Consider the following 26,901-nt stretch of genomic DNA (forward strand, 5'->3'; position numbering starts at 1 on the left):
TTATTGTTCTAATAAGTCTTGTTCGTTCTAAGGTCTTAATTTAAAGCCTTCATTTATGTCTGTACTTGCATCTACTGTCTCTGTAAGATCTTGAGAACTTTCTGTGATTCTATTTCATACATCTTTCTCGTATATGATAAAAAACTTCTTTGATAGTTTTGTGTATCATTTGTTGCACACACTGAAGTATATAAGGTACTACTACTAGTATTGCCACTAAAACTACTAACACATATAAACCTATTTTACAGAGTTTTTAAACTAAGGTGCAAAGCTCTATCTTTTGAACAAATTGTCTAGGATCTACTGTCTTCTTTGATTTGAGCTGTTAGATCTTTCAGCTTTTATATGCTTTTGTGAATGGATTCAAAATGGTCAGACAGGTTCATGTAACACAATTTGAAAATTCCACACAACCATGTCTATGTGCCAGTAAAAGAAAATCAATTGCTGCTCTATTTTGAAGGGTAGTATGTCTAACACTGCTGATGTTTATTAGCATATAACTAATTACAAAAGTGGCATTGGTTTGTTTACTCAGCCAACATCTAACTCGATCTGTTTCACTGTCATGAAGAAGTAATTTCAGGGATAGAAGCAAACCTGCTGAAACTCTTTTTGCAGCTTTTGAAGGCCTAAAATCACTGTTTCAGTTTTCTTCATATTGATGGGTGAATATTTTTCCTGTATGTTTTTTCTTAATGACTGTTTTACTACTAGGTGATAGCACAGTAAGTTGTCTAATACTGCATGGACTACATTCAAGGCATGATGGAATGCTTTGCTAAGCCCTATCTCCACAAATGAACTAATATCCTTTTGGTAATTGTCTTGGATATTGTTCAATCCCAGAAAGTCTACCCCAGCTATCTGAGTAATTACACCAAAGCCTCGAGTTTCTGTAAGCAGGGTAATTGGGAGTGACATTGTATTTTGGAGGATCATTGTCTTGCCAATTCCTATCTAAAAATGTAAGACAGAAACCTATTGTTAAGGAACTAAGAATCTTCAATTCCTGGGGTTCAGAAGGTGCTTTAGGAAGTTCTTTAGTCTAAATGTCCCAATTAACTACAGGACTGCTTCTGTTGGCAACTTCACCTGGCTTACTATTGTTTTTTGGTCAAGGGATCATAATATACGGGTATTGGCTAATATTTTACTGGCACACTGACTAGACAGGTTGAGAAAGGCTTTTCCGGGTTCGAATTGGACAGGCATATGGTGTCTGAGCCTGCTGCCTTGGCCAAGGTCATCCAAACATTTGTTTTTGGTTGTTCTACAGGCAAATCTGCACTGCAAGAAGCAAATAAAGCTAGCCAGCATCAGTGTAACACTCGATTTTGCTCACTTTCTCACTTTTCAGCAGGCTGTACTGAAAACAGTCACTTATGTCTAGTGACTGTTGTGAGCTGGTGAAAATGATTCAGAATTAAATATGGGATTGTTTCTTAGCTTCTGTATCATATCTTGGTTGTAGGGGACTCTGCCAGGCACCCATGAGAGTCACTTGCTCACCCTCCCCACAGGTGGGCAAAAACGTTGATGAAGGCTTCACAAGTTTAGATAAGGACCGGGAGAAAACACTTCAAGGGCAAAACAGGCTCAACTTAAGGTTGCAAAGTGAAATTTATTACTGATAGAATCACAAGAAGATAATGAGAAGTAAAATAAGCCCTTAAAACACTGTTTTCCCCTAGCTCCTCCCTCCTTCCCACCAACAGTGCAGGGAGACAGGGTATGGAGATATTAGTCAGTTCATAAGTGAGATTTTCTCCTGTGCTCTGGGAGAGGAGTGCTTCCCCTGTAAGACTATGGGGTCCCTATGGGGTAAGACTATGGGAGACAGTTCTCTGTGAACTTCTCTGGTGTGGGTCCACTCTCACGAGCAGAAGCCTTCTACACCTGCTGCAATGTGAGTCCCTCCAATGAGCAGACAGTCCTTCCAAAACTGCTGTGGCATGGGTCTCTCTTTCCACAGGGTGCAGTCCTCCAAGGACAGGCTGCTTCAGTGTGGAAGCAGGGACCCTCTCTCTCCACTGAGTCTTCCACTGGATCACAGCCTCCTCAAGGCATGTACATGCCTGGAGGACATGCACGTGCTCTGATGTGGACACCTCCCCCATGGGCTGTGGGTGGATCTCTACATCCCCCATGTACTGCAGGGGGATAACCTGCTTCACTATGGTCTTCACCACTGCCTGCAGAAGAATCTTGGCTCCAGTGCCTGGAGCACATCTTCCCCCTCCTTCTCCATTGACCTTGGTGTTGCCATGTTGTTTTCCTTCACATGTTCTCACTTCCTCCTCTTCTCTGACTAGGAGCAAAACCTGTGACTTTTCCAGCAGCTTCCCACAGGAGCCATCTTTGGGGCTCTCCTGCTACCAAAACCCGGGCTGTGCAAAACCAATACGGATGGTTTTGTCTGAGGACTTAATTTTTGAGAAAGTTGGCATCACAATCTCTGTGGTGAGTCCAGTACTAGGTGCAGGAGCCAGTGGTGGTAAAAGAAGGAATACAGAGTGTGTCAAAGGAGAGAGTTGTATGGCTTGAGTTTTTACTGGAAAAGGGCAATGACACAGTACCTTGAATGCAATGAATTTGCTTATTAATTCAAATCTGTGACTGGAGAGAAGATGGTTATTTGTTGAGAAGCTATTGCCTCTACTTGCTAGCTTTCATACAGATGCAGGTAAATTTGACCAAATGGTTCCTTGCACTTGCTTAAGTAGAGATAACTTCTGTGTGGTATTGTTTGGAATATCAAAATTGCTTAAAACTGAATAAATAGGTGAATAGAAGGTGTTTACTTTATTGAAAACTGTTTCATGTTTGACTGGTTATACTGTCAGATGTACAGGTCATGGCAACATTGCCAGGCATTCCCAGGGAAGCAGGGGAACAAGAATCATGGGGAGAAATTAACAATAGAATAATCTCAGGGTGGTCTGTCCTACTTACGGCATATCAAGCACTAGTTTCACTGAATCTATTGTAGTTGCAACTCTAAATTTTTAGCCAGGTGTGATTAAAACACTCCATATGGCACCACTGTTTTTCATTGCCCCGCACTTTCTCTACTGCTTTTAGTTTCAGGAAATGAAACTCATACCTAGTTTTGTGAGATTTTCTGTGTAATTGTCCATTCTGGGATATGCCAGATGGCATTTGCTGTCTTTGAAGGTTAGTCAGATTTTTTTGCCATTATCCCTCCAGTGTATAGCAAGCAGAAAACAATGTTTGTTTGTTTTCACTTGGATGGAGATGATTTGCCTTTAAGGATGGTCTGCTCTATGCTGCTGAATCCTGTTTGAGGAAACTTGTATTCTGATGGTTTGGTGACACAACATGCATACTGTAAATATGTATCTCAGTAAAGGTTTTGCATTATGCTATTGTTCATATGCTTATACACTGAATGCTACTAGGGTTTATTCTAGTTTAGCTGTCACAACAGTGTGAAATAGAGAATGATTTTATCACTAACTTTCTTACCAGAGGAAGCTGTTTTAAGTGTCTGATTATTCAGGATACATGACAGTTTAGTCATCAAATTTTTTGTAAATCGAAGAAGTACTTCTTAAGCAATGGATACATTTGTCACCAACATAAACCAAGGAAGTGTAGAGTCCTTCTTCTAATTGGTTTCTATTTACAAAACCAAAACAAAATACACCAAAAGCTATGTCTTGAATTTCAGTTATAGTTATTTACTTGTTTTGGCACATGGGGTATATTATCTAAAGCCTTTAACATTCTAAGAAGGGATTGGGTAAGAAGAGGCTGAAAATATGAAGTTTTCTCCTCTTCTGTTCTCTAAGTAAAGACAGAAACTAGTGAAACTGGAACCAAACACTTCCATGAGGTCCACCTTATGCCATCAGTTATGCTTTAAAATTTGCCAGAACAGTTCACTTTGAGAAATTCTGAAAGAAAATGTGCCACTTTCATGCTTATATGTGTCCTAGCTATTCCCAGGCTTTGATACACAGCATCATTTTTTGGAAAGTTCTAAGGTGTCTTCCATTCAAACACAGTTTATTTGGTTTGGGAATACTTGTGTGTAGCCAAAATAGATAGGGTTTATCAGTTTTTCAGCTCTAACTCTTGATAAATAAGCTTTTATGTGCATGTATACGTATATTAAGCATGAATTCGGGTCAGGGAGAGGAGGGAGTACTCTTTCTCTTATTGATTTACTGATGCATGATACTAAATTGAACTTTGATTTTCCGTATCAAAATATCTGTATTTAAGTGCAAAATAAAAAATATACAAAACACATGAATTAAAAAGTACATAAAATATACACAAGCTAAAAATATATATAGAAATAGCTAAATGTAAATTGAATAATATTATTTATTTTTTATTTAATGTTTGTATAGTAGTAGCTGTCATTTTGTAGAGTTTTTTTCTTTTTAAACCTGTCTTGGAAGGAAGGGATATGCCCCCTCCAGATATCTCTTTCTCTCTGTTACATACAGAGCTTGGGTGACAATCACACTGGAGCTTAAATCTAAGACAGCTACAATTAGGTGAGACAAATTCTATTACTATGGTTCGTATGGGGGTATATTTTTACACTTTTTCATTCATAGTTACTGTTACTGAAGAAATGGAACTACAAAAGTAAACTACTACACATTCTCACAAATAAATTCTCAGGAGTCTGATACAGAAGTATATATTTCAATATTGTTATAAGAAAATCAGTGGAGAGGAACTTCTTTTGCAGGTTTATACAAAAATTCAGCTTACATTTTCTCAAAGCCTGCTATGTTTTCTCTAATCTTAATGCCAAGAAGAGCACTAAAAAGGCAACAAAAGACTTTTCTGGCAGTGGTGAGTTGGAAGAGATAGTAGAAAGTTAGAAAAACTTGGGCATAACCGCAGTGTTTGCATTCAAAACATAGGGCAATTATAATCTTGTATCCTCTTGTTATAGTCTTTCAAATCATAAATGAGGAAAAAAGGTAGAAACATTGACATCAGTGACAGCAAGTTAAGGTTCTGGATTGATTTTTCTGCTTTCTTTGTTCCAGAATTCCAGCAGTGTTTTGAAGAACTCGTCTTTCAGTTGTGACAAAGTATCAAGGTTAGTATTTCTTTCAAATTTATGTAGCAGCATTATATGGTGTGGTGGTGGGCTTAGGCTTTGTTATTAGCGGTTGTGCTTTCTGTGAGTTCAGTCTTCTGCAAGATTTGATCTGCTATGCAAGTTCCGTTTTTACAGTGCCTTTGTGAGAAAGCAACTAGACATATTTACTGAGCTGATTTTCTGATATTTTATTAAGAAGGACAAAGTTGTGGAAAAGTTCCATCACCTGGAAAAGAAAGAGAAGTATTTGTAGAATAACCAGTGAGATTATTTTAATTACATTAATGTCTGTTGTATTTTGGGGACTGGTTTTAGATTCAGTTTTACTCAGAGCAGGCTTCAAGATCTGCAGTGTTTTACAGATCGCTGGTCAAGCTTCCAATTTGTAAAGCATTTGCAGAATTCTACAGAGAGATGTGTACAGACAGAAGTACCTATACATTTCTATTTGACTCACAAATTTGTTGTGCTAGTATTAGTCAAATTGCTCGTATTCATTTTCCAGATTATTAGTTGCAGAGATTTTTTTCACTACAGCTTTGATGTGAAGAATTCTGATGAAGAACTCCATTTGTGTTCTGAACTGAATACTTCGAGCTCTGTAGGCATGTAGTGAGTTGTAATTGTAATGAAATTATTGGAAACATCTGCTGCTTGGCTGTAGAAGTCTAAGTTGCACTTTCTTCTCATTAATGTGCCATGTTTCTTCTTGGATGCATTGCTCTAAACTGCCACATCTAATTTCTTCCAGAAGTGCAGACTTTGATCACATTATGGAGGAAGGCTCTGAACTTGACCTCACTTACATCACAGAGCGGATTATTGCTGTATCCTTCCCTGCTGGCTGTTCTGAGGAAACTTATCTCCACAATCTACAAGAAGTAACACAAATGCTCAAATCCAAACATGGTGATAATTACTTGGTATGTGTAAGATCAGCTGTTTGTGACACATCTTCCTTTGTCATGCTACTACTTTACATGCTTCTACTTTACTGGTCATGCTACTAGTGACACTACTTCCTTTGTCATGGAAGACTACTTTATGTCCACATAAACCTTTATAAACTAAAACTCACTCTTTGGGCCATCTTTACAGCCTTGTAAGCAAGTTCAAGATTTTCAGTAGTGTTTTAAGCGGCTAGATATTGAAAACACGTATTTTGCTGGGGCAGTGCAGTCTCTGTGTTGGTGTGGTGATAACACATAGTCAAATGCTGAAGGATAATTTCACTGACCATTTTCATTGTCCAAACATGCTCTTAAAAGATACACACCCTGCAATGAGGAGTGTGTTCTTCATTTGTAGCAGTGAGCTACATCTGGGTTCTCAGGTGGATATCTGATAGTCTGTCACTGTCATATCTTCACTTGTGAAGGCAACATTTAAAAGTAAGGTTGATGTGTTCTCTCTAACTCTTCCTCATTAACTTGTTTAGGTGTATTTTTCATGCCATTTAATTTTCTATAGGAATTCAAAGAAATATATAGTGATCTCTGTGTAGATTTTTTTTTTAATGTTGACAAAAAGCTGTTAATCTCCTGTGGTGTTTACTGGCTACTGCCATGGCATGTATTGGCTCAGCTTGTTCTATGAGGGTGAATTTGAAACAAGGCCAATATTTTATTTACTTTTTTTCTTGTACTGTCTTTTTAGGTATTGTGTGTTAACTGTTAGAATTAAATCCATTACTTCAGGAACATGAACTTTACTCACAGTAGAAATAAGTTACTGGAGTGATTCCACTCATGATTTAAACACATTATCTTCTTCTCACAAACTGAGATGTCATAGGTGCATTATAAACCAGACTGAACTTGTGATGTGGACTGATGTCCTCAGCATGCTGCCTTGCTGCCCTTGGTTTTCCTTCCATCACTAGGCACTGGTAGCTTATAAGGCACATGATAGTAATAGTTTGAAGGTGACCTGTGTGTAAAGCTTTATAGGTTCAAATTCACCTGTTCTCTGGCCATTTCTATGCAATAACAGTGTAAGCTTGTAGTCTCTCCACTACACTTAATCTCACTTAATACTTGATTGTATTACAAAAGTCTTATATATGGTAAATTTGGTTTAGTGTCTCAGAAGGATTGTAGTCTCTGCCTCTGAAAGGGATCGTAGTCAGTTTCTCTTGCAAAGTTGAGTTTTTTTTATTTTTTGTTTTAGTTCTGTTCTATTTATTAATTTATTTTCTGATGGGTACTTTGGAAATCAGCTGTCTTGATAAAAAGAAAGCTTTATGCCATGTACTCCAAATGTGTTTCTGCAAATTTGCAAAATAACCTGACAAAGCACAGCCAGGTTGTAGATTCAGAGAGCTTGTTTTTAAACTACCTTTTGTTTCTCATGTTTTGAATACCTCTTCTGCCTGCTCAAGAGGCACATGTGAATCAGCAAAGAAAAAAACCCCAAAACCTTCACAAAATGGTATGCAAGTCAGCAGTCCTGCTGAAGTTAATAGGAACAATTCTACTCTTCTATTGGGTCAGGGTCTCAGATAACAGAATATATACTACAGCATTTGTCATTTTTTTCTAATTGTTTTCCTTTCACTACAGTGAAAGGAATGAGCGCATTGTTTCCTGTTTGAGTCTGAGTTTGTTATGAAGAGTATGAAAAAAAACCCCTAAGTATCTATTTTTCTTTAACAGTAGATGATTATGCTTTGACAGTCTGAGACAAGAGTCCTTTAGGGACAGATGAAAGCCTGTTGATAGCTTACAGTGAATTTTTCTCTGCTTTGATGTCCTAAAAAACCATATTCCCTGTAGGCTTTGGTTCCCAGAAGAAACATGACTTTTCCAACAGATGAAAATTAGAAACTTAAGTTAATGCTCCTCTTTCTTATACCAAAATATAATTAAGTAGACCTAGGATATGCCAAAGAGGGACCAAAAGGGATGCAGTTAATCTTCCACTATGTCATGGTTTAATCCCAACCAGTAATTTAGCCCCACACAGCTGCTCCCTTGCTTTCTCACCAATGGAATGGGGGAGAGAATCAATAGAGTAAAAGTGAGAAAATACATAGGATGAGCGTAACAGGTTAAACAAAAGCTTTACACACAAGCAAAGCAAGACAAGGAATTATTAATTGCTTTCTATGGGCAGGCAGATGTTCAACCATCCTCAGGACAGCCAGGCTTCATAAGTCAAAATGATGACTTGGGAAGCCAAACACCACCACTCTGAATGTCACCGCTCCCTCCTTCCTCAGCTTATATGCTGAGCTTGTTATATGGTATAGAAAATCCCTTTGGTCTGTTGAGATCACCTGTCTTGGCTGTGTCCCTTCCCAGCTTCTTATGCATCCCCAGCCCACTCACTGGTGGGGTGGTATGAAGGCTCTTGGAAAGAAAAAAAATTATTGAAAAAGAAAAGCTCTTGACACTGTGTAAGCACTGCTCAACAATAAGGAAAACATTCCTATTTTATCAACACCATTTTCAACAAAAATCCAAAACACAGCCCCATATGAGCTACTGTGAAGAAAGTTAACTCTACCCCAGCCAAAACCAAAACACAATGGCATCTATTTATACCATATATTTCTCTTCAAAGGCTTCTATTATGTCTTGCTTTGATGTACGCAAAATGTTGGTTCCTGTACCTTCTCATTTCTATTCTGTGCTGTTGGGATTCCTGGAGTATCTCAGTGTGATCACTGTAGCTTGATGGGGACTTGGATACAACAGCATCTTTGAGTTTGGTGTCTGACCCAGCAGTTACAAATACCCATCGTGAACAGGACTGTATCCTGACACAGGAGTTTTTAATTGTTCTTAAATATAAATACAGTAAGAAAGATGAATAAAAAAATTCTTTTCAAATACCTCTTCATTTCCTGTGGAAAATTTTAGGAAATCAATTTCAATATAGCTTTAGCAGTCATTTTAAGAATTCATTATTGAGAACTACACCTCTCTGTTACTTTGTTTTCCAATTATGAGAGCTAATAGAAAATTACAAAAAAAAAAGTGTCATTTATAGAAGACAGTGTTCATTTAATACCTGTTTTACTATTGGTATTTCAGGAAGGATAAGTACAGTGATGTAGTTGCTTTAACCTGTTCAGTTTTTGGCTTCTTTGTTTAGACAGCAGATGAGAGTGCTGGTTAACGCAAAAGGCTAATACTTTAGAAGAGTGTTATACTTTAGGAAAGGGTTCTTAAATTGTCCTTGGGTAGTACTAAACTGTATAATGGACTTGCCTCATATTTACTCTTTCTCATGTTTATGACCTGTTTATTCCATTCTCTCAGTGTAATTAAAGAGACTTTTTCAATGATTATGCCATCTGCACTTAACTTGGCATGGAAAATAGCCACACTGTGAAGGAGAATCTGCCTCATTAGCATTGTTTCAGTTCTTGAGTAATGATATTTCAGCTTTTTGTTATTGATTGATACTAATTTAAGGCTAATGAAAGACTCAATTATTCTTGTATACACTGCTTTCTTTTGTTCATTTTGCAGTCTATCTTTTCATTTATTCCTTATTAAACACTAAGTGGAGGGTAACTTGCTATTTAGTGGGTTAACAGAAGAGTTGGAAGATCTCATAGTCTAAGCTATAGTTAAATAGGTATGTCATATCTTCCCTGCAAAGTTTTGACAGACCAATACTTTCTTGTCAGGCATGCAAATTCAAATATTTAACAATGTACCACCCCCCCACACTTCTCACTGTTAATTCTTATGGTCTGCATTATATTTCATGGTAGCCATGTCTCTCAGTATGCCTCTGACTCAAAACCATGTGAAGTAAATAAGAGGTAGTAGAATTTTAATTATCCTTTTTCAAAATGTGCACTTAAGTTTAGCTTTAGTTTTATTGTAAAATGACTGAATATCTGAAATACATTTGCTAGTTCTACCTAATGTCAAATGTTAATTTAGTTTAGTAGAACAGCGGGCAAACCTGAAGCCATATCATTGTAGTTTCTGGTAACTTTTATGTTTCAAATAGATCTATTTACTACATAAATTATAGAGTCTTGATGGTTAATATCTTTTTCTTTCTTTCTGAACAGGTATTAAACCTCTCTGAAAAGAGGTATGACCTTGGCAAGCTTAACCCAAAGGTATCTACTGTTTTCCATAACACAGCTTTCTAGTGTTAAAATCTTAAAATGACCTAATAAACCCTGAAGTTATGCAAGTGTTGATATACAGAGTAAGAGAAGTTGTTTTGGAAGATACTAAAACACCCCACATGCATACCTTTTTATTTTTTCTCAAGTTCTGTTTTGTGTCTATTAGATTTGTGTTTTACACAGCTATTCCTGTTATTTTCTTAGACTTTACACACAGGACCATAACCCTGTTGTGACTTCTGAAAAACTTCTATTGGGTGATACAAATTTTACATAAAGTATACTTCTTTTGTGCAGTCCCAGGATAGTGGGGCTGTATACTGTATTGTACAGTCAGCTGAAGCTAGTGAACTCGATTCAAATAAGGACTTCCCTTTTGTACTATCTTTGAGTAGTTGCTTCTCTGCACAATAGAGACATGAAGAATTTCAGAATGATTGATGTCTCATTCTTGTTCCTTCTCACTAATTGATGTGTTTGTTTTGAAACATTTGTAAGAAATTATGTGCAAGTACACTTCAGCATTTGTTATAAGGTCAGACAGAATGGCACAGATGTGTATTTACAGCAACATATTTACAGAGATAAGCTACCTGAGAAAATTCCTAAAACGCCACTCAAGTGTAACTTTTTGCATGCTTTATTGATCATGAAGGATGGATTTTTTAATATTAGGCATATGTTGAATGCATAATATGTATGTACTGCATATGTTTTGTTAGTAAATATGTAAGGCTTAGTAAACTGTATTATGTAGTGAATAGAAAATCTGAACAAAATTTTTACATGCTGTAATCAGGTTGCACATGAAGGAAATAAATTGAAAATAAAATTAAAGCCATCAAAAATCATTATTTGCTCTAATTCTAATTGAATTTACTGGTATAAAATACCAGAAATTCTAAATGAAAAATCATGTAAGAAATCAAGACCTTCAGAAATGTTGTCACTTCTAAGTGGTTGGTGAGATTGGGATGGGTGAGAAGGGGAGGAGGAAGTTTTTTGTTTATTTGTTTTTATAAAAGTACTAGTATCTTAAAAATCCAGAAATTCCCTCTTCCCCTTTAGAGACCTGTAAGGATCATTACAATTGAATTGCATGATTATCTGAGATATTATCTGGAAAAGTTGTGGAGACTTTCAACCATGACATTTATTTGAATCCAGATTTTAGTATGTGATACTAGGGTCAAGATGTCTCTCGTAAATGTTACTTGTTTAATTGCAGATTATGGATGTCGGGTGGCCTGATTTCCATGCTCCACTTCTTGACAAGGTGTGCACCATCTGCAAGGCTATGGAGTCCTGGCTGGACAATGATCCTCAACATGTGGTGGTGATCCATTGCAGAGTAAGTGCTGTGGATGAGTTTGTATTCATTTTCAAAAACCTTGTCCTTTACTCTTCGTGTTTAAAAAATAAAAAGTTAGATCTGTTTTCAATGTTGGCAACAGTGTGCCAGATGTTTTGTTGATGTAAATAAGCTTAAATCCATTGATCTTCCATGCTTGTTAAAGATTTCTTTTTTATGACTTATGTCCTAGCTCTTGCTGCAGGTATAGCATGAACCAATGTGACTTCATCCTTCAAAGATCACTGTTACTTCTGTAGATGTATTTAGAAGCTTGAGGTTTTTCCAGCTTGATGGAAAACTCTCCATGTTCTGTGACACTCATAAATTTTGTTGCTGGAAAAAGATAGGTACTGTATCACACGTCATCTCTTTAGACTGTGTACGGTTGTAGGAAATGAGGTCATTAAGGACCTTCTGGATACTTTTGAAAGGTTTTAATTTACAGCATCATTGCAGTGCCTTAGAGCAAAGCTACCAGTGTGCTGTGTTGCTTCCTCCTGCTTACTCACAATAAACAGGAATAAAGGAAAACCTTAGTTAAATTTGGATAAAATGAATTCAGAACTGGATTGGTAGCTGCGCTCATGACACTTGATGCAAACCTATCTCTGTATCACTGGCAGATGTTATTCTAAACAAAATGGTGGTGATAATGGGATGGAAACTTCAAATCCGGTTGTGTAGTCTCCAGTCCCAAATTTCTTCCAGGCAGGATGTTATTGTATGAAACACTTGAAATCTTACTAGTTGCAGGAATGTAGCCAGGAAAATGGTGCATACATGGGACAAAAGGGAACAAAGTATTTCTAGGTACACAATCATATACAAATTGATAATGCATGTTTTTGATTAGTGCCTTTTGCTAATATAGGTTTCCAGCGACAGAGATAGATACAGCCACCTACTATCAGCTGAGAGACAAAATATTTTGAAATCTGTGAGAATTACTGCATGTTAAATTTTACTGCATTTGTCATGTAAATGATTTAAAAATACTTTTGAACATTTTTTAAATTATCCAAAAAAATCAGTTACTGTGAATCTCAGTTGTTGGGGAGGTAAAAATGTGAAAACATGCCAGAAAGGCCTATTCTTTCTAAAAGAGGTATTTTATAGCATTTCATCCTGGGAATTGCAGCATTGTCTGGGCTTGTTGTGAATGATCTCTGAAAAAAATAATACAAAATTAGTGTAGTTCATACAATTTTTTTTTCTTTTTTTTCCCAGTTGATTCCTCTTAATTGGTAAGATTTGACAAGCATGCACATAGAAATCCTACTTAGTGGTTTTTTATGTCATTTGTCAGCCAGCTTACATTGACAGATAAGCTGCTACCCATTATTTCCACCTTTCCATCAACCCAGGGTGCATGAGAATGGACTCTGAATCTCTTGCCTTGAAATTGTATTTAGTATGGGTCTTAAATATAATAATGCGCAATAATGTAATACATAATATAAGTTATGATTCCCTTTTTTCTAATACAGGGAGGAAAAGGAAGGATAGGTGTAGTCATATCATCATATATGCACTTTACCAATGTTTCTGCAAGGTAAGTGTGAATAATGCATGTTGTGTGTTTTCTTACAAAAAACATTGGGAAAAATGCCTTTTAGTTGATTACTGTCTGTCAGCTTACTGTTTGTCAGGTTTTCTTCTCAAAGAGTTTTAGAGCATGTCTTTCTTAACAAAGTCTGCTTTCATGATAGTTTTCATGTAATCCTGCTTCCAGTAGAATACTGGATTAGGTGACAACCGAAGGTCCCTTTGAAACTGAGATTTTAATTGGTTTGCAGAAAACTTTTCTGAAGGATGCTTTTAGATGAATGATAGAATGTGCAAGAAACCATTTTTATGTCATGGTACTATCTTTATTCTGTTAAACCTCTCTGTTTGCCACATCCATCAAGTGGCCTCTTGAATTGGTGAGAAATTATTCCTTAAGTACTCGAGAAAAACTGTTACAAAAATCTGGAAAGAGTGTTTGAATAGGGAACTCCTAGACATCGATCCAAGTGCAGAGTGAAGTGCAAGGAATAATCTAGAATTGAATTTGCAGTCAGTTCAAACAGTAGGTGTCTGATTACTTTATTTCTTTTGGAGTGCTCAAATTATGAAATGACAACTGACAATTTATATTAAAAAATATACAATTTAATAAATGGTCTCAAAAAGGATGAAATGCATTTAGGATATTTTTGTTGGGATTCTAATCACATTGTTTTCCTTTGGGTTTTTTTTATTTATACACATATATAAATGTATGTATATACATTTTTATATACATGCATAAACGTATTAAAATAAGAATACTCTCTAAATGTCGTGGTTAAATCAAATTTGGTCCTGAATTCACACAAGCATCTCAGTAATAGATTTGATCCACTACTGTAGTTGACGGAATCTTGAATCAGTAGAGGTTAGTGGCATGGATGTCAGGGAAACTAGAATCCTGGCAAATAATCTGTGTTCATTGGGGTAAACTAAATTTATAAGTAATTATGGACCATGAAACTAAGTGTATTGTGTACATGAATATGTGCTGAAAAAAACCACTTGCTTCAGTGATTGCCACAATTTCATATTTTGTTGAGAAGTATTGTGAATGACAAAAACTGTCAAGTGAGGGTAGTACAGTGTTGTGGTGTGATTTCAGTGTTGCAGTATTATGTCATCCTTAAAGGTGGTACCTGGCTATAAATATATTTTAATAACACCATTACAATCACATTCAGGTAGTGTTTTGTTAAGCCCAGCAATGAAAGGTACCACCTTTTACCCCAAACAAATTCAGGATTCCTCCAGTGAAGTTGCAGGAGAGGAGTGAGCTTTAACTTTCTGGATATCTGGCAGCTGCTATCCAAAGCTTAACTTTTCTGTGTAAGGATGAGGTTGGGGTTTTCCCAGCTAGGATTTGTATATCCCTAGCATTATCAAGACTCTTGAAAATGGTACACAGCAACCTTGCAGAAGTAGAAATTACTGCATGTGCTGCTGTTAAGGGTGCCATCTACTGTGTCTGAATTGTTACTTAGAAGACCTTGAAGATGTTGGCACTAAAGAAGTTCATGCTTGTCTGCATGCATAGGTGTCCTGGTCTTTGCCAGGACAGGGTTAATTTTTTCAGTATGCTTGAGGGATCGTGGCCAGTACCCAGAGGTTATTCTAGACCACCTCATGTCGCTGCCAGGCATGGGGGGAAGGGGATCCTTGGAGGGAGAAGAGATCCCTTTGGATTGAGAAAGTGTGGCAGACAGAGCCATCCAGCATTGTCTATTGTTGGGGGTTTCCACAGTGAGCAATAATCTTTCCTTTCTTCTACCCTCTGTCATTAGTATTGTTGTTGTTACTATTCATTTTCTTATCTCATTCCTGTGTCCAGTAAATTCAAAGACCAAAACCTGTCCTCTTTGCCATTGTGCCTCCAATTCTCCTCTCCATCTCACTGCAGGGAAGGGGAAAGGAGGGAGGGAACAAGCAGCAGTGTGGTTTGGAGAGCATCAGTAGGAGCACTAAGTTAGGGAATTCCCTTCCTCAACCACAACAACATGCCAAAAAAATCTAGGCTTAGTGAAATCCTGTGAATTTATGCTTAGCACCTCTGCTGTAAAGACAGGCTAAGAATTAGGGTTGGGGTTGTTCAATCTGAAGGAAGAGTAGGCTCCAAGGAGACTCTCTGGTGGTCCTTCAGTACCTGAAGGAGGCCTACAAGACGGGTGGAGTGGGACTTTTTCAAAGTAAGGCAGTGATAGGACAAGTGGGGGATGGCTGTAGACTGAAGGAGGGTAGATTTAGATTAGATATTAAATATAAAGAATAAATTCTCTACTGTTAGTGTGGTGAGACACTGGAATAGGTTGTCCAGAGAAGCTGTGGATGCCACATTTCTGGAAGTGCTCAAGGCCCGTTGGATTGGGCTTTGAATAACCTGGTCTGGGTGAAAGGTCTTGCCCTGGTCTTGCCCATGGCAAGAGAGTTGGAACACGATGATCTTGTTTCCAAGCTAAACCATTCTATGATTCTATGAAAAATCTTTATTGATGCAACCTCCCTTTAGTTATATGTTGTAATATCAAATTTTCTCATTTAGGAAGGAATAATGTGTCATCAAATTTAATAAGGTCAAACAGAGCTCTTTGCAATTGTTGATAAAGTATTTTAACAAGCAAGTGCTAGCAGTTTTTGGCCAGTTAGGAATAGGCTGCCTAAATTCTGGATAGCAGTGTAGGTGAAGATGAATGAAGATATATGATGGATTGGGTGAGAAAGAGGTTTTGGGTCAAAAATATTTTAAGTACACACTATGTAATTTTTAACACCCATGAAGAAAAGGCTTGACTTCATAGCCTGGTCCAGCACCCTGTGAAGACAACTTCTGATTAATTTTTGTAAAAGGCATAAAGTTCATTTTTATCCTGATATGCATATGTGTACTTTGCAGTTTTTTATTTTTCCTCTGAACTCCTTTAGGTTGAACTAGTTGTGGAATTTTAAAGTTGAGATATTGGTGTTGTCTTGGTTTAGGGCAGATTTGAGAGAGAACCTCCAAAAGGGGCCCCCCAGAAAGCAAACCTACACGGCCCCTCCTCCCAACCAATTCGGGAAGAATTTTCTTGCTGAGAAGTGGAAAAGCCTGTTTATTTAAACAGGCCAAGCACTCCCCAGCACAAAAAATGAACAATACCACATGACAAAACTCATTCGCTGCTTTGAAGAGATGACAAATTCAGAAAGTCTCTCCTGTTTTCGGTCACTGTTATCAATCCCTCCGGCACTGGGAAAGGCTGTGGCCCAGAGTAGGCTCCAGTAGGCCACAAAGTACAAGCTCTCAGTGCCCCCCAGGTCCCAGTCCAGAGCAGGTTCGAACAGTTCCAAGAAAAGGGAAAGAAAAAAAAAGCCAGTCCATGGAAAACTTCTCTGCCTCAGCTAGCTAAACTAACTAAAAAAGCAAAGGAGGGCTCTGTTCTGCTCCGTCCATGCCCAGACACCACAGTGGAGGAGTGAGAACAGGCTGATAACAAAACTCTGTGCTTCTTCTTCTCCCTGCCTTTGCTCTCAGAGCCAGTCTTGAAGGCACAGAATATAATATCCAGCATAAACAGAGCATCGGATTGGGGATACAAGCATCATAATGTATCACACCTAGGACAGGTGTGTTCTTATATTTTGGAACTTCCAGATCTTTTATGTTCTGATGCAAATTAAAACTGTGAACTATGTCTGTTATGAGACACATTGTTCTTATCTGGAATAGATATAAAATAATCACCATAGCATGTCACTTGGCATATGTGATAAACAGCATTCTTACCGATTTTTTGCACTTTTCTTTTTTTTCTGTAGCCTCTTGCCTTCCTTCACCCAAAAAAGACCCACATAAGAGCCATTCTGTATAAAGAATAGAAGAAAATGTATTTTTTTGAATATGTTGCTCCCTGATTGTGTGTTTTAAGAGTTTATGGTGTTCTGATGTAAAATAGTTCTTTTTCAAAGACAGTCTCTTCCTTGATGGCTCAGGGTACAGGAAAAAAAAGACTGAATGAATTATTGGCTGCTTAAATTAACCTCTGTCCTGGTACTACAGTTCTTTCTGAAAAAGAAAATAAATTTCTGTTTTATAGAGAGAACTCCCAGTGGTACATTCAAGAAATTATGGCAAGTATCCTTCTTTGGGAGCCTGAGCTGTTTGGTTCTGCCAAAATTTTTTGCATTTTGATTTCAATGTATTCTTGTTGGAAGTATGCAATTCAGTTTATTGAATAAGGATGTAGGTGCTTTGCTCAGGTATCTTAAGGTGTTGAATGAGGTGTCAGTGGAATAAACATCATTGTCCACAATAGCCAAATTATTAGAGTTGCTAGTTAGGTGCTTGGTTTTTTTTTTATTTTTCTTTACTTCCCTCCTTTTTTTCTTCCAAATATTTTTTCATATTTCAAGCAGTAGCCTGCTGAATTTTTGAGATAACACTGAAGCAGAATAACATGTGTCTCTTTCTTGACAGTGCCGATCAGGCTCTAGACAGATTTGCTATGAAGAAATTCTTTGATGATAAAGTTTCAGCTTTAATGCAGCCATCCCAAAGAAGGTATTCAATTTGTTTCTAATTTATATCAGTAGGAAATATCATAATTATCTTCTGCATCCATCCCTTAATCCTTCCCCAGCTATGTGGAGGCTATTTCCACAAGATCCTCTAGTGCTTCCTGAATTCTCAGCACTTTATCTTATACTAATACTCCTTGATTGATGAGCTCTCTCCTTCAGTTCCTGCACGTGGTCCCAGACAGATAAGACCTTTTGTACCAAACTGTTATCTAAATGGATTCTCGCTGCATTGTTTATTAACAAAGAGATGTCACAATCTTGATTGTTCCAAGATAATAATAAACTAATTTTTCTGTGGTATAATAATGAGTATGTGAAGTGTGCTGATTAGTGTGCAATAAAGATCTTTTTACTACTTGTTTAGAGGATCTGCAGATTATACACTTGCCCCATGTCCATGCTACTAAATGTTTGTCAAAGCATGCAATATTCATTATGTTTATCTGGATGTGTTACCTTTTTAGTCTGTCTGTATGACAAAGGTTGAATTAGGATTCAAAGTAATAAGCACGTTGGAAAGTGAATAGTTCTGGGGTTCACTATGTACCTTGTTTTTATGACAGGTAATTGAAGGATTCAGTACCAAAAGATACTGATATCCATCAGACAAATAATAGTGATATAGGTGCATCTCTTTTAGGAATATAAAACATAATCTGTGTCTCATTTGGTAATTACTATTTTTTTTTCTTAATCCATGTGTATGCAGTAGGTAGTTTAGAAGTTGTTTAAAGTATAAGAATTTGCTAATAATTAAAACAGAAAAACCAGTAGTAACAACTAGTGTAAGGTGTTAGGTTCTGTTAATCTCTAAATAAAAACTTACCAGTTACTTTTTTAACCTATTAGGTGACATGCACAGCTCCTTTTAACTTGAAAAATAGTAACACAGCATTCCATTAGACTTGAAATAAACTCTTCATTAGTAGAAGTTGACTGGCCTTTTTTTTTTTGTTTCAGTTCTGTGCTTGCATGTATATGTATATGTGTATCACATTTCAGTAATAAGGATTTGAGAATGCTGCCTACCAGACAGAGAAGTGTGAACCATAGCAGCAAAAGGAAAGCAATATTGTTAGTCTTCCCATCCAGAAGCCCTAGACAGCAGGCATATTTCCGTGAGAGCTAGGAACCTCCACAGCCTCTGAATTGTGCATCAGGGCAGTTTTCCAACCATATTGACGGGAAGTTTCAGTAGCTACTAACTTCAGTGAACTGTATGTGAGCCCTAAAGCTAGACATTAGGTATAAATGGTTGCATCTATCTTCACTATACCCCCTTCCAGGACACTTGCTTAATTCTTCTGGGGGGTAACTGCTGGGGGTAGGGCCTCAGAGATACTCAGTTTGTTTCTTGACTGATGGTTAGTTAACATCTTTGCTCACCAGTACTGAACTTGAGCTGCTCTTGCCATCTTACAGACATATACACATACTTAGGAGTGTCATTTCTCATGAGAACAGAGGTATATTTCCAAACTGTTTGTCAGAACTGTTATCCCAAATCTCACCTCTCCTACCTTTGCCTGGCCTGGCAGTGGCCACTAATCTTATTGCAGAGAAAGGAAAACCAGCTGTCTTAATATTTGTGGATAATTTTATATTCCTTTGTTCCCATTCTGATCAGTCAGTGGCCTTGTAATGTGCTTTTTCTCTGAAACCATTGCTGGGTAATTAATTAGTGATATCCTTGTTAAAACCCAGTTGATGTATAAATGAGTATAATTTAAGTGTATCTCAAAATTGTAAAATATGAAAATACACCAGTTTTTCACATTTTGAAACCTTTTCTCTACTAAATCTTGTCCAGATAAAAATTAATTGTGGCCACTAAGTCACTTAGCTTTTCCCTACTGCTAGGTGGGTACTGTAACAATGGCAAGAAAAGTAACTGTAGACCAGACCTATTTTGAATCCATTCTCAGATAAGCAGTTGAAGATTTCTCTGAATGAGAAATGCAGATAGAGACCCTTCATATGAAAAAAAATTCTCACAAACCTTCAGGATAAATGTTTGAACGCTCTTCTCAAAAATAAGCCAGCTGTCTCTAGGCCCCTTAAGTGCACTGCCTTGAGAAAGGTTTTCAAAAATTCAGTCTAATTTTTGTAATAATTAAAAGCTGGTAAAGAGAAAATGTTCACATTGATAATAATAAACTAATTTATTAAAGTTGTGAGAGGTCACTGGCAAAACATTTTAACACAATATTTTTTTTGTCATGTTAGGTGCATCAATTTGTAAAATTTGCGCTTTCGATGTACCAAATCCTTTCAGAAAGACTGAAGGAGAAAACAAAAAGAAAAGTTGCCTTTTCTTAACATTTAAAATAAATTGAGCTGTGGAAGCTCTCTGTAAAATGAAATCTATTTTAAATTACCCACAACCCCCATTCTGGGGTAGTAAAGCTGTTGTTACTTGGCAGGATATCCTTAGTTGTGGTGTTGCCAGGAGTTCAGTTAATGAGATCTGTGCATAAAGGTGAAAAAAGGGTGATTTTCCTCTATACATTCCTGACAATAAAGTTAAATGAAGATCTTCTCAAAGGCATGGAAAAAAAAGGGACTCAAAGCGGGTGGAAAAATTAAAGACACTGCAGTGATGTTTCCTTGCGTGTATTTGCTCATGAGCTTGTGACCAAACCATGTATTAAATCGCAGAAATAGAATAATTTTCACATTGCTGTGGTAGTTTTTCTCATGTTTGAGAAAAATTGGTGCTGAATGAGATCACTTCTCATTATGAAGATGTTGTTTGACCACATTGCCCTTAAGATTTCTGATGAGGGCACTTCTTTGTCTTGTTTTAATGAAGATGACTTCACTGTAAATTGGATGGGAACCATGTAATGCTGCTGTGAAAGACATTTAAGATTACAGTTGTAACTAGAAATGTGTACCAAAGCAATTGACTTTACTGTCTCTTCTACTTAATTTCTTACTTAGACTAGTAATGTAAATAACTAAAATAAGAATATCAACAATAGCAATGTAACAGCCATGGATTTAATACAGTGGTAAATTAAAGTGTCTTTTCATGCTGTTTTGTGAAGATTATTATTTTGAATTTATGTGCATTGTCACAATGCTATTCATTACCCATAATCTGGAAATCCCATTGTGTAAATAATGTATTTCCCTAGTATCAGTGGTGTTATATAATTCAGATAAACTTTTTGTTTTCAGATACGTGCAGTTCTTAAGTGGCCTACTATCTGGATCTGTGAAAATGAATGCAGCCCCTCTTTTCCTGCACTATGTTATCCTTCATGGCATCCCCAACTTAGATGCTGGGGAAGGTAAATTACCTAAATTTTTCCTATTCGGGTGTAGGATCAAAGTCTTGTTTCATTTTGGAACTTCCTAGAAAGGCTGCATAAATCTCAAATTAGAATTAATATCTCCTTGATATCCATCCAAATATTCCCAATAAAGTAGCCAGAAGAGAAGCATTCTAAGAGTAAAAATTGGAGCAGGTGAAATAAATTCTTGTTCTTTGTTAAATGAACAGTTGATGCTATTGGTGTCTGCCTATCTCTGAACAGTTGTGGTCTGTGTTACTGTAAAGCATCTGGAAACCTGGTTGGGTTTCCAGTAATTTCCTCTTTGTTTTGGGAAATGATTGTAAATATAATCTCTTTTCTGTTTTGAGATTGGATTTTGTGTGGTTTGGCTGTTTGGATAGGGTGTACTTACACAGAATTACACAGAATCATTTAGTTTGGAAAAGGACCTCCAAGATCATCGAGTCCAACCTTTGCCCCATTACCAGTTTGTCAACTAGATCATGGCACTATGTGCCATGTCCAGTTGTTTCTTGAACACTTGCAGGGATGGTGATTCCACCACCTCCCTGGGCATTCCGTTAGCAAGTTTAACAACCCTTTCAGTGAGAAAATTCTTCCTGCTGTCCAAAAGGAACTTTCTCTGTGCAGCTTGAGGATATGTCCTGTTATTGTATCATTAGTTGCTCAGGAGAAAAGGCTGACTCCCACCTTGCTGCAATCTCCCTTCAGGCAGGAGTGATAAGGTCTCCCTGAGCCTCCTTTTCTCCAGGTTAAACAACCCAGCTCCCTCAGCCTCTCCTGATAGGACATGTGTGGAGACTCTTCACCAGCTCCCTTCCCTTGACTTTTACTGGACACACTACTGCATTTCAGTGTCTTTCTTGAAGTGAGTGGCCCAGAACTCAACACAGTAGTTGAAGGGTGGCCTCGCAACTGCTACCAATGTGGCTTGCTATCCTAAGTGGATTTAAAATTAAAATGATAGAATGAGATCATGTGCTAGAGCACAGTGAATGTATACAACTTTAATGGTTGCACTTGATGAACTTAGAGGTCTTAATGATTTATGATTTGTTTCTGCATTTTTATTATCTGAAGGTAAAACAGCACTGGTCTTTTGTAATATAATCAGCATGAATTTGCAATGATTATATTGACATTGTTGTTTAATCTGATTTTATTTCTAAAATAACTGCTTTTATAAAGTTAGGGTACTGTTTGTTCTAGGTAGAAATTTAAGGGCCTTTTAAATTTTGAAACAAATCTGAAGATCAAATAATTTGTTTATTTGGAAAATGTTTTTATTTTATATTGGGGGTTTGCTTTCTTTTGGCCATTATCATCCTTCCTTTATTAATTTTGTTTTCTTGCAGAATTTATTTCCTTCCTTTCTAGAATCCTTTAAAGTCCCTCCCTATTGAATTCAGAAGTAGTCTGCAATAAAATAAAATAAAATAAAATACCTTTAGGCCAATTTTGCTTTGAAGGGTATTTTGACAGTCCAGCATTGCCACTTATGTCCCATTTTGCTCAGTCTGGATGTGCATGAAACTTCCTAGTTTGTTTTTACAACAATTACAAGTTGTAATTGTTTTCCTATATTTGAATGTTACAAAACACCCATTTTTGTTGCATTCTTTTCAGCTTGTTGGCCTTTTCTGAAGTTATACCAGGCTATGCAACCAGTTTATACATCCGGAATATAGTAAGTTGTAAGCATTGTCCATTATGTTTGAATTTAGGGTTAAATTTCCATGATTGCAGAATTATATAGCCTTTTTTTTTGTTTTGTTTGTGGGTTTCCTGTTTGTTTTGTGGTTTTGTGTCTTTAAACCATGTATTTTTTTTTTCTTTTCTCAAGTAGCATAGGGTCAGAAAATCAAAGTCGAATCTGCATTGCTATAGACCCTGCCCAGCTTTTGAAAGGAGATATTATGGTGAGTTAATTATATGGAATGAAAATCTATTGACATGACATTTAGTTTATAGTGTCTGACCCGTTTTTTGCTGTAAAAAAAATTATTTGATGAAATGCCTGGAAATACTACAGAAGACTTTAGGTTAATTTAGTCATCATTTTTGGCTTTCATGGGAATAAAATGTCTTGTAAAACTCAAACAAGAAGGTTTTTAGGAGCAAATTGTTTTCAAAACAGTTGCTCTCAGCATTCTCATTGTATAGCATCACCAAGTCCAGTAAGGCCTGTATTGATTTTTTCTTTATAAAGATTACTGGGGGGAGTATTCTTAATTTGGCATTAAAATATCTTGCCTTCTAATTTGCCAGGCAGTGTGCACAACTGTAAAACTATCTGCTACAAAGAAAATGCTTAAGTAATTCTAAATTGTTCTGGCACTCAAAAAGGTATGATACCAAATAAGGAAATAGATAATATCCGAGGTCTGGCCAGCATAGGGTTAAATTTTGCAGATGCCAGACAGGGCATGGTTTGGACCCAAAGGTTATTTTGTATGACCTCATGTTGTTTTTCAGGGACAGGGGGAGGGCTTCCTTCCTGGTCAGGTAGCATGATGGAGGGAGTGCTCAGGTATTGCTTGGGTTTCTGGGAGGTAGTGGGGAAGAAGAATGGGAGACGTCTGTGAGCCATCATGTGTGAATTGTCTAGGTTTTGTTTACTTGTACTCTCTGTCATTTGTGTTGTTGCTGTTACTGTTTGTGCATCCAATTCTCCTCTCCAGCCTACTGCAGGGGAGAGGGGGAGGGGTAGTGCTTGAGCAGTGTGTGTGGTTTGGAGTGTGTCAGTGGGAACACTAAATTGGAAAACACCATTTCTGAACCACAATAGTCTTATTTGGTACCCAGTGTGAGGCACGAAGGGTTAGGATAGCAACAGGTCTGCCCAGAGTGGGTTTGAAACAAATTTCATCTAAGCATTTTGTTGCATTAGGTCCAGAGCCACTTGTCACAATGTTGCTTAATTTATCCCTGTAGTGTGGCACCTAACTATATATATTTCCATACCTCATGATATTTTTCAGGTCAGGGAGAGGGATCAGGATTGTTTTGTTGGTGTACTATGTGATACAAGCTTATGATGTGGTAACATCAAGGACAATGAGGGTCATTTGGATGTGTATTGAGTGCTGCTCTCCTGCCCTTACCTCCAGCACTACCTTTGGGAGTCCATTCATAATCATACCCAGTTTGTGGGGGGAACAGGGAAGAATGATTTTCCCTAGCTTTTCACCTCCTTTTTCTCTTTCAGACCTCTTAAACAGTTTTTGAAAATTTTGAATTCCCCTTGGATACTTAGGAAAGCTTGTTCTTGTGGCTAGGTCTGACAACTCTCCTCAGTCTGTTTCACACCATGTTAGAGTTACAGGAGATTTTTAGGAGTGTCTTTCAAGAGATCTGCCCCGAGGGTGGGTTTTCATGAGTGGCATGGAAGGTAGGAGAAAATGGGCCAGCTTCTGAAGGATTATTCTGCTCCAATGGTTTGTAAGTACACCCCTGAACAACTACAAGACTCTGTTAAAGTGATAAAATATGCAAAAGAAGAAATGCTGTGGCGGTTCCAGAGAGGAATGAAGTTATACAATGTGCTGGGCTCTGGCTGCTGTTTATTGGACATTGCTCATTACCAGACAGCACCCTCAGGGGGAAGGGAGGAAAGCAGATCAACAGGAACTGTGGCCACTCAAACTGCAGCTGAACCAGGGGAACAACATGTGCTCGTAGCAGTTGCTCCTATACAGAAGAAGAAATCCAAGACTGATTCAATTGGCATAATGAGGAATGAAGAGGCAGTAGGGCACTCCACAAGAGGAAGAAGCAGGGCTAGAGATAATCACCTGATCTCTGTCCCTGGGTGAGATATGAGGTATGAGTAAAGATTTCAGCCACCAGCTGGGCAGCTCCTGGTGACGTGGCTGGTCCAATACTGGGATATTGTGGCCCATGATATGAAACCAGATGGTAGTGAAGCCAAGCAACCGGGATTTGTGTCCTGGAATGTGTACATTGGGATTGGGAAGAGAACAGCATCTCGGCCTCAGGAGGTGACTCCTGTCAAGTATAGGGAGTGTCATGTATCTTAACAAGGGTGATCTATTAGTGCAGTGAGACAAGTGGAACACCATGGAGATAGGTATCCAGTACTTGAGAGAATTAGCTGTGCTGGAGGTACTTTATAAGGATTCAAATAATGAGCAATTCCCTATAAATCCAGATGAAGTCCAGTGTACACAAATACCACATGTGGTGGAAGTTCCTAGGAAGTGCACCATTGCTGTATATGAACTAATTTTTAGTTATGATATTTTATGAAAATCCCTTTGCTAGGATTTTCTTCTCCTGAGAAGCTGAGAGGGCCTCAGCTTCAAGTGTAAACAATTTGTTATCTACTACTGTGGAATGCAGCAGGTGCTTTCCTGAGTGGTCAGTGTGGAATGTTTCTACTTGCTGACCAATCAAGGGGGCAGCAGCTCTTGGACTCTCTGGGAGTCACAGAACTTTATTATTCATTCCTCTCTATTCCGTCTCGCCTTCTGATGAATCTTCCTCTCTGTTCTTTGTAGTATAGTTATAGTGTGGTCTTTTTAAATATAATATATATACCATAATAAAACAGCCTTCTGAAATGGAATCAAGATCTCTCCTCCCCTTCACCAAGTCCTAACTGCCCTGAAAACCACCACATCAAATGGTGACCCCGGACGTGTGGCAAATGGTCACCTCTGACCGTGTGGCATTGATGGTCACTACCCCAGTGACCACAGAAGTGGATTGTAGCCTGGAGCTGAAGAACTGAAGACCCTGAATTTGGGCAGAGTTCCTAGCCAAGGCTGACCACAAACTTCCCAGACAAGATGTCCGGAAGCTTTCACAGCACAGAGCAGCTTGCTGAAGCTGGGCACACAATGTCTCAAGGTACTTTTGACTTTTCCCTTCTTGAAAATCCTGCCCTTCGCAAAATGTGGGTGGACAATTTGCTGACAGTACCTTCAGAAAGGGAAGTTTCTTTCTCTCCTTCAGAGGAGGAGATTGTTGCTCTCTGGCAACATTGGGCAAGTCTGGACAGAATCAGAGTAGTGAAGGCACATTTTTATGAGTTCTTTTGCTGGACAAAATTCCATGGGTTTTTTCTGGATCTCAAAGACTCCCTTGATTTAGACATCTGGGAGGACATGGATTTTTATTTTAACGACATTGTTACCTATGGATTTCCTTTGCCAAGTGTTTACCCCTCTTTCAGGTGTCTTTGGGCAGTTTTGGCATGAAGGGCTTCCATGGCGGAGTTCCTGCTTTGGTGGTGGGAGCATTTTGGAGCTCCCCCAGATCCGGCAGGAGAGAAGCCTGTTCAAGGACACAAACTGCTGTTTTTTTCTGCTCCTGAGTCGTGGGGGGCTGAAGCTTTGCCCACACTTGAAGAAAAAGCTTTTTCTACGTCTTTGGCATTTGCTCTCACCGAATTGCCTTTACCCCCCCTCCTTTCTCGCAGGGGGGCTGCTGGGCGCCTCCGCCTTTCTCTCTGCCCTGCCCAGCCCTGGGGGCCCTGCGGGTCCCGCTCCGGCGGGCTGTCCCCTCGCCTCCCGGGCCAGCCCCAGCCGTGGCCCCGCCGCGTTCCCCAGTGGAGTTAGTCAGCATTCCGCTCGCAGAAGCACTGCCTCTCGCGACTTCACTCCAGTTGTCAGGCAACGCGAATGACTGCAGCGGCAAAAAACACCCGCCCGTCTCAGAGAGGGAGCACGGCCCCGCGGCCGCGCCGCTTCCCCCGCCGGCTGTCCCGCCGCCTCCCGTGCCCGCTCCGGTTCTGCTGTCCGCGCCTGCGGCCGTTCCTTCAACACAGCTAGTGATGGCTCAGGTTGCGGCGGCCGCGCCTTCACCCACCGCACCGGTGGAGGAAGTTGCAGTTGTGAATGACCCCGAACCGCCTCCCGTCGACTCTGTTCCAGTGCGAGATGATGCCAAAGCACCTGCGTTCAGCCCGCCACCCCCGCCT

The 26,901-nt window shown here is 38.4% G+C and overlaps 1 protein-coding gene across 13 annotated transcripts in view; it reads left to right on the forward strand.

Annotated features, from left to right (window-relative positions):
* The window catches only part of TNS3 (tensin 3), a 202,319-nt gene that overhangs the window by 86,614 nt on the left and 88,804 nt on the right, over window positions 1-26,901 (forward strand). For 3 of the 13 annotated variants that reach the window (XM_038127943.1, XM_038127946.1, XM_038127954.1), the window contains 10 exons: window positions 2,319-2,466; window positions 5,043-5,095; window positions 5,850-6,021; window positions 10,134-10,184; window positions 11,425-11,547; window positions 13,038-13,102; window positions 17,552-17,635; window positions 20,839-20,951; window positions 22,584-22,644; window positions 22,801-22,876. In XM_038127943.1, the coding sequence (XP_037983871.1) occupies window positions 2,413-2,466; window positions 5,043-5,095; window positions 5,850-6,021; window positions 10,134-10,184; window positions 11,425-11,547; window positions 13,038-13,102; window positions 17,552-17,635; window positions 20,839-20,951; window positions 22,584-22,644; window positions 22,801-22,876 (852 nt within the window). In that variant the 5' untranslated portion in view covers window positions 2,319-2,412. Of the gene's footprint in view, window positions 1-2,318; window positions 2,467-5,042; window positions 5,096-5,849; window positions 6,022-10,133; window positions 10,185-11,424; window positions 11,548-12,777; window positions 12,795-13,037; window positions 13,103-17,551; window positions 17,636-20,838; window positions 20,952-22,583; window positions 22,645-22,800; window positions 22,877-26,901 lie in introns of those variants that run through there. The other 10 variants (XM_038127953.1, XM_038127947.1, XM_038127952.1 and 7 more) reach the window with 8 other exon arrangements.

The sequence above is a fragment of the Motacilla alba genome, chromosome 2, assembly GCF_015832195.1.
Source record: "Motacilla alba alba isolate MOTALB_02 chromosome 2, Motacilla_alba_V1.0_pri, whole genome shotgun sequence".
In the NCBI taxonomy this organism is placed as follows: Eukaryota; Metazoa; Chordata; class Aves; order Passeriformes; family Motacillidae; genus Motacilla; species Motacilla alba.